This window comes from Zingiber officinale, chromosome 2A (assembly GCF_018446385.1).
Source record: "Zingiber officinale cultivar Zhangliang chromosome 2A, Zo_v1.1, whole genome shotgun sequence".
NCBI lineage: Eukaryota > Viridiplantae > Streptophyta > Magnoliopsida > Zingiberales > Zingiberaceae > Zingiber > Zingiber officinale.
The window spans coordinates 78,752,338-78,760,908 of record NC_055988.1 but is presented as its reverse complement, the minus strand read 5'-3'; the positions used below and the strand labels follow the sequence as shown (position 1 = coordinate 78,760,908).

The window sequence follows — 8,571 nt, the reverse complement described above, 5'->3', positions numbered from 1 at the left end:
TTAGCGTTGTAGTGTGTTATTTCTTGTATTTTCCGCTGCACATCATCACAAGAAGCAAGTAACGACAAGCACGAGATTGCGATGAACTATTCACCCTCCCCCCTTCTAGCTACATTTCGGTTCCAACAGACTTCACCTAATTGGTCACCAAACATAGAACAAGGATGTAATCAGGTATGCCTTGAATTTCTTTCCTTGAAATACACTGTGGGTATCTATAGTAGATACCTATAAAGTTTCAAAAAATTTAAATAAATTAAAATTAGATGAGCTATTTTGTGAACTTGAATTCCATGAATAGACTAACTCAAAGTAGGTTGAGAAAGGTGTGGCTTTTCTTACAGGTCCAATAAAGGAAACGAAGATTAGAACTCAAGTCAAGCCTGAGTTAGAAAATGAATCTGACTCAGAAACAGACAAAGAAGAACAACTAGTGAACATGGTTGAAAAATGTTCACTAGAAGGAAGAACAACTTCACAAAGAAGGACTTACAAAAGGTGATCAAATCAACATTCAATGACGCAAAGACAAAAATAGAAACCCAAGATAACCAGAAGAAAGAAGGCGCTCAAAGCGACTTGGGACGAGTCGTCTATGGAAGAATTGGACAACGACAAATTGAGGCATCACAACTACCTCGCACTGATGGCATCCAGACCAGAATAAAAAAGCAAGGCAGATCAAGATGACGAATCTGCATATGAGTCAAGCCACATGTTCATACTCAGACTCCCGAGCAACCAACTTGGTTATAAGTGAGCCTATTCTCGGACTAGAGTATGACCACTAGGACTAGAGTATCTCTATCAGTATGTCCTCTTCAAGGCTCAACCTCCTCCTTCAGGGTCAAGTTATCTCCATTGGTTCAGACCAGAGTATCCCATGGGCCCTGCGCCCTTCGATCTCATGGGCTCCTCACCCTTCGATCTCACGGGCTCCACGCCCACTTGGCTCACGGCTCCACGCCCACTCGGCTCACGGGCTCTGTGTCTTTCGATCTCTCAGGCTCTACACCCGCTCGGTTCATTAGCTTCATTTCCGTTCGCCTTCGATTTCATGGGCTATGCTCTCGCTCTGTTCTCGTATTCCACTCCCGCTTGGCTCACGGGTTTCGCTCTCCTTCACCTTTGATTTCACAGGCTATGTTCTCGCTTAGTTCTTGGGCTCCATGTCCGCTCGGCTCATGGATTTTGCTCCGTTAGCCTTCAATTTCATGGGTTATGCTCCTGCTCAGTTCTCGAGCCCTATGCCCACTCAACTCATGTTTGTCTTCAATTTCATGGGCTATGCTCTCGTTTAGTTCTTGGGCTCCATACCCGCTCGACTCATGACTCCTGTCCGCCTTCAATTTCACAGGCTATGCTCCCGCTTAGTTCTCGGGCTCCATGCCTGCTCGGCTCATGAGTTTCTTTCCCGTTTGCCTTCGATTTCATGGGTTATCCTCCCGCATAGTTCTCAGACTCCACGCCTGCCCAGTTCACAGGCTTCGGTCCCATTCACCATCGATTATATAGGCTCCATGCCCTTCAATCTCTCGGGATCTACTCTCAGTTAGCACTTGCCTCACTCATTACTTTGTCGGTACTTGTCTCATTTGACACTCGTTTAGTACTGTTTCTGCTGCTTGCTCGTCATCGCTATCATCGTTCGATTGATATCGCTACTGTCACTTGCTCGACACCGCTTTCGCTGCTTGATCGACATCGTCATAGCTACGAGCTTGACATTATACCACAAACCCAACGATCGGACTCTGTACTCAGGAGTGATTCAATCTTTGTGATTGACTGTTTAGTTAGTCAGACTCACGCCTCCTTCGACTAAATTTAAAGGGGAAACTTGTGATGCAGATGGTATCTGGGGGACCCCAAAGGAATTGAGGAGAAGAAGAGGGGAATTTTGGTTAAATCACTATTAGGATTTTTTTAAAGGATAAGGGAGGCTTTGAGAGGGAGGGCTTTTTGCTAGTTTCGATGGCCACCACCACAGGGAGGCATGGGACAATCGTCGCCTCTGACGTCCTTTCAAGCGACAGCCACCTCACTCACGGACGCCGACGCCATCATGTTGTCTCCCTCATCGCCCCCTCTCTCCTGTTCACACATGCCTCCACTGCCGTTGCTGCTTCCGGACGCCACCGATGCCAGCAACCGCCTCCCTCTCCCTCTCCATGCTGACCTCAAGCATGCTGCACCGTGCTCTCATGCCTCACCTATCCCTAACGTCGCAATCATCTCCTCCTCGCCGCTGCCTCCTTTCTATGTCGATGTCAGCGTCGACAACCCCCTCTTCCTCTCCTCTCACCTGCAGGTGCCTCAAGCCACAAGCCTCCCACACCGGCAGCCTCCGCATGCTAGCGACCCATGTGTCAACATTTCACGCACCGACTTTGCCCCGTTTTGGTGTCCACAGTTAGCTAACCGCTAGCCCGATGCTCTCTAGCAGCCGCTGCCTTTGGGCAATCACCCTCGCAGTTAGTTGGCCGTTGTCCAGACGCTCTCTAGCAGCCGCTGTCTTTGGGCAGTCATCCTCGCCGATCATGCTACCAACTTCACGGCCATTGCCGCCAACCTTTGATCCGCTTTTGGCCATTACCGCTTCTTTTCTGGCTTCGTGCCGTCTATTATGTTTTGACCATCAAGCTGCTACTCTATGTTGGCTCCATATCATCGTCGTGTTCCGACCTTGGCCCGATGTCGTGTTTCGGCCTTAAAGGCGTTATTATATTCAAGCCTACATGCCGCTATCATATTTCAGCCTGCAAGTTGCCTTCCGGATCCATGTCACATCCGACTCCATAACGTCAGATCCAGTTTTTCGTCCGACTTACATTTATCTACTCTTCCGGGTCATGACGACTCAATCAGTGTCACCACCAGCTTACCGGTTTACTAGAGGGCGCTCCTTGAGCCAGGGTACGTTTTTCCTGCTTATTCTCCACGTATTTCATTATTCTACTATTTATTTGGCTTCTTATATATTTTTCGGACATGCCTCGAGCATCGGGGTATCAGGGACCAAGGCAACCCGGATAACAACTCACTCCTCTTTTTTCTCCAGATCATGATGACTTGGTCAGCATTCTAGCCACATCATTTCGACCGTTCCACTTTCTCAACTTCTAGACGGGATCATACTATTTTATAATATTGGATTCCGCCCTTATTCTAACATGACCTTCGATAAGATTTAACCTAGAATCTGAATGCTTACTTTTACTAATAAGCTTTTTTTTTTTTTTATATAAACACGATCCTACATGACACTTGGATTGCTTATTTTACCTTATTGTATTTTTTTATATTTTATATTTTATATTTTATTTTTTATTTGTTATTTAGTTAGCATTAGGTATTCAACTTATATCAATTAATTTTGAGAATATGTCGATTAATCTTGAAGATAATCGATATGATCCTATGAAAATTTTTTATCGGATACTAGGATAAATTAAAAAATACTTATAGTCAATGGTACATTAGTCTAACGTTTTTAAGTCAATAATCTATTAAGAAGTATTCATCTGTTAATTTGTCAAAATTATGATTCAATCCTTAAATACTTTAAAAATTAAGAAGACATCCTATCATGTCACTGTGTCATTACTCCGGGAACTCGCTTTACCTTATGATTGTTCTATGCACGTGAATAGCAATATGGCAATGTGAGTGAAGGGACCATCACCATTTTTAGGGTTTAAGGTGACACTCTTTCGGCGCCACTTTGCCAAGTAGGATGAGAAAACAACTGAGAGGGATTGCACTGTGCAAGTCAGGGGACAAAAAAAAAAAGGGTTGTAAAGTGATCTTGTTCGTTTTTTAGTGGTTGGCTGGAAAGTTATTTCCTGATTGGTGTTTGGTCCGCGACAGGCAATTAGGACAAATGGGGCCCGATGGCCACCGTGACAGGCCAAACGCTTGGTCGGTGCCGTTTGTCGCTAAGCAAAATTCTGCGTCCGTAGATCCCCTGCAGTGGTCGGCCCTTGACTAAATCTCGGCCGTCCGTTCTGAGACATCAGATTTAAGCCCACGTGAAAGGAGCCGTACCCTGCTCGATTACCCATGAAGGGCAAGGAGGACCATCAGCCGTTCGATCGGTGCGGCTTCACCGGTCAGGATTGCACGGCGGGCCCCGCCACGTGCGGTGCCGCGTGACTCCGCGCTGGCGTGGGCCCCGCTTGGGAGTCCTTTAACAGCAAAGAGATGGCCGTACTCGCAACAGCCTATTGGACGAATAAAAAACAGACGCGTGGAAGAGAAAAGGATTCTCGATTGCCGCGACGGCTGATCTGTAATTATGCGGCGGCACTCCAATGATAACGTTACTCCAACATTCCAAAAATCTACGCGTTAGGGAAAAAAAATGCAATTTTCTAAAACATTCTGTATCATATTTATAAATTTTTCAAAACTTGTCTTTCACATTGATTTCTAATTTTATTTTCAAAAAAGCACCTCAATCAATGAATATTAAAAAATGTACATTCTCTCATTTTTTTTTTAACATAAAACAACATATGACATTCTTAAAAGATTAAGGTTCTACTTATTTTAACAATTTTTTTTTAAAATAAAAATAAATATTTAGTATAATTGTGATCCACCAAATACTAAGCATACATGCAAACCCTTCCACTCTCTCCTCCTATAAATAGCCTCTCTTCTCTTCTTCCTCTACCTCACTCCATTCTTCTTCTCTTCCTCGTCGGATTCTTACTTCTTTCTCTGTTCTTCGCAGCCATGGCTTCTGCTGAGGTGAATCCTCCATTTTATCACGGTCACTTTCTCAAATAACGACAGGAAACCGAGATCGATCAGCTTCGGCTGCTTCTCATTAGTTTCTTTGAAGTAGTTTAGCTTATAATTAGTGGTATGATGTAGGTGGTATCGGCTCCGGTGGTCGTTGAGGTTACGGTGGAAGCTCCCGACGATGCCGAGGTGGTCGTTGTGGAGGCAGAGGCCAATGCGCCCGCGGGGGAGGCCGAGGAAGTCGGAGAAGGAGCTGATGAGCCCCCGGCGGAGGACGCCGCCGCGGCGCCGGAGGAGAAGGCTGTTGCCGAAGAGGAAGCGGCGGGCGAGGTTGAACAGCTGGCGGCTGAAGCAGAGGCTCCTCCGGAGGCGGAGGAGTCCACTGTAGAAGAACCAGAGCCTGCAGCAGCGGCGCCGGAGGAGGAGGTGCCGGCGGCGGAGGAGGGGATCGCGAAGGAAGGCGATGAGGCGGCGGAGGAGACGGTGGCGGCGGCACCGGAGGAGGAGTGAGATTAGTGGCGAGGTGTGAGGGCGTGCTTGCTCTTTATTATAATAACAGGGGAAGATTAATAGTGCTATTAGATTAATTAAGTGATGTTTAATTGTATTAATTGCGAGTTGTGAGAGTTGTTTATGTTGCTGCTTACTTTTTTATCATTCTCTCTTCGTTTTATATATATATTAATCATGTTTAGATTTAAATCGCCATTTGTGTTAAATAATACATCGTTATTTAGATTTAAAAGTTATTTTTAACGTAAAGTCTAAGGCGGATCACCCATCGGTAAATCTGAAATCACCTCGTCTAACCATTAACGTCTAATATTTTTCATTTAATTGGAGAAAATGTTATGAAGTACGCGGTGTTGAAATCGCATCGCAACAACAGTGAAATGATAGTAAAAGAGAAATAAAAACATGAGCAGAGAGAAGATATATAGTTTTATCATGATCTGACCACGTGTTTATTCCATAAAATAGTTAATACGGTAGTAAACATGAACCCATCGGAAAAATAGGTTAAAGCAGTAAGGATTGAAGGTCGAAATTAAACGGTTAAAATTATAAAATCGGATAAATTTAGAGACGGTCGATCAGGAAATGTTAGTTGAGCGGGCTTGCAGTGTCGGTCAAACATGAAGGGTCGGCAGACCGTTTGAATGATCGTCCTTTGTAATTTACAGATGAAGTTTGGAGCTAAATATTAATTTATCCGGTTCATCATCTTTGTTGATCAGACATAAGGATCGATCGGACATAGCGCGCCTCTCCGACAACATGACAGCCAAGTGAAGAACAGGTCATTAGCTGCATTCTGCATGGGTGAGCTGGCAATATGTCAGTCGAGCGACTGTTAATTGGCCTACGATGAGACTCAACTATCTGACATATTGTATTTTTTTAGAAGTTTGTGCCAAAAAGGACAGAGAATATCCCGCCAACAAATCGTCTCTTAGAAGCTTCCAGCCCGTCAAGTCAGAGATTGATCAACTTGTTTAAGGAAAGGTGTCAGAGACACTTTATGGTCTGCCCTTTCTTAGGAAATCTTTAGGAAGGATGCTAATGCTTTGAGATGCATGTATTATACAACAAGGATACTATAAAAGGAGGTCTCTATCTACAAACGGAGGTATGTGATGTTTTTTATTTGCACACACTCGTAACTACAGTTTTCATTCTCTTCTCTCAATCGAATCACTGACTTGTGTGTCGAGGGCCAACACCAGGGGTTCCTTCCCTGGCCTGACATTAACACTTTTTGTGTTGTAAGACATGTTAGGGTTGATTTGTGCTAGGGGGGTTGAATAGCTCATTGTGCACTTGTTGCTTGCTTTGATGATGATAATATGCTGTGGAAATATACTCAAAGCACACTCACAACGTTAACACTAGGATTTACTTGGTATCCACCTCAAGAAGAGGTGACTAATCCAAGGATCCGACCCTCACTCACTCATCCACTATGAAAACACTCATTTACGGTAACTACCGAAGGCGGAGAAGGCTTGCACAAACTCACAATACAAGAAGAAAGAAAACAAACTTATATAATACAAATCTTACAAGATTTACAAATCCCTAGCTTGCTTATTCTTTCTTGAATATACCTCTTGACCCGCTTAGAAGTGCACCAACACTCCTCTCTAAGCCTCCAAGATCTAGTGTGTACTTGTGAGAATGATCGCAAGAAGTGGAGAGGAAGAACTCCGGAGGAAGATGCTTGCCAAAGCTTTATCCTGCGCAATGGTTGTCTCCCAATCGATCGGCTGATCGATTGGGGAGGCTTAATAGATCGGTTGATCGATTCAACCCTCTTATGTGCTCTCTGGAAAGTGCCTGAATCGATCGACTGATCGATTCAGGCTTTCTCACGATCCCGTGAGAAAATTAGCCCCCAATCGATTGACCAATCGATTGGGGAGCCCAATCGATTGACTAATTGATTCGGGAAGCTTCTGTGCCCGCGACAATTGCACCCAATTGATCGACTGATAGATTGGGCTACCATTTGTCGCAGCACTGTGCCCAATCGATCAGCTGATCAATTAGGTTGGGTCCAATTTGATCACTTGATCAAATTGACTAACCCTAGCTTACCCGAGTCAAGTCTAAGGTGCCCCAAGCCCAACATTTGGTCAACCGTGACTTGTTGGGACTCCTCGTGCCTAGCATCCGGTCAACCTTGACCTGTTGGGATTTCTTCGCCAAGTGTTCGGTCAATCCTTTGAACCACTTGGACTTACCATGTCACGCCCCAAAGAAGTCTCTGCCAGAGGAAAAATCCTGCAGCATCTCCCCTGTACTGGTGACAATCTGAATCATATATACATCCACAAACTATACATCAACCCATATGGTTGAAATATACACAACCATGCAGTTATATACTCAGCCTACTCGGATGGAACAAAATATCACAACCATGCAGTTATATATATTAACAGCTCACTTGGTTGTACTAAAAACAAACACATCGGAAAATGAAAGAAAACCCACACAAACTACAAACAAAGATTGTTAGCCGGCTAGATTTACACAACCACAACAAAACATTTACAACTCCACATAGCAAACTCCAAAAAAAAAAACAAAGTCAAATTTATACAACACCTAATCCACCAAAACATAAGACAAGTAAAGCAAAGGTAAAATAAAAAATAGTCGGACGTAACGTGGGACCGATAGACAGGATACTCCAAGTGACATGATAGATCTATGTGCTAACCTAAAAACAATAGGAAAAAATAAGGGGTAGTGAGTATAACATACTTAGCGGGTATCGACAGACATGCATAGTAAAATATAACTACCAGTAATAATCATGCAGTACAGTCTCCTGAACAATAACAAGTAATGCAAAATTGAATAATAGAAGAAATTGTACTCACCAGAACCTCCTATCCGAATGTAAGGGTATGAACCATACCACTAAGTGTAGGGTCGTCAGACCAAATACATCATGTCTCCTTTATGCATGTCAATCATATGCAACCACCAAAATGTAGCATACAAAAATACAATCCATGCACATGATGCAAATGACATGAGCACCCCTGACGCCAGTTAGCCATCTCACATGCGATGGTGAGACAGAGTGGGTAGTGCTATGATAATTGTGCACTCTGCCATCACTATTTCTGAGTGGCCGAGTGGACAGGATGTTGTCGGAGTACACCTATCCTCCTACCTCAAATATAGTGGGGGAGCCTAAGCTCTCATCTCCCTGTGTTATAGTCAAGAGGAGGGATCCCTGTCCGCTACCACGCTGCAGTCATCGCTACCCATGAGCGGACCAGCGGAGCCCTAACAGAGCAAACTACA

At 44.2% G+C, this 8,571-nt stretch overlaps 1 protein-coding gene across 1 annotated transcript; it reads left to right on the top strand.

Annotated features, from left to right (window-relative positions):
- Nucleotides 1-4,624: 4,624 nt before the first annotated feature.
- On the top strand, nucleotides 4,625-5,451 carry LOC122039729 (cytochrome c1-like). The gene is made up of 2 exons (XM_042599194.1): nucleotides 4,625-4,755; nucleotides 4,882-5,451. Exons 1-2 carry the CDS (start codon nucleotides 4,741-4,743, stop codon nucleotides 5,257-5,259), a joined length of 393 nt encoding a protein of 130 aa, XP_042455128.1. The 5' UTR covers nucleotides 4,625-4,740; the 3' UTR covers nucleotides 5,260-5,451.
- Nucleotides 5,452-8,571: the final 3,120 nt, after the last annotated feature.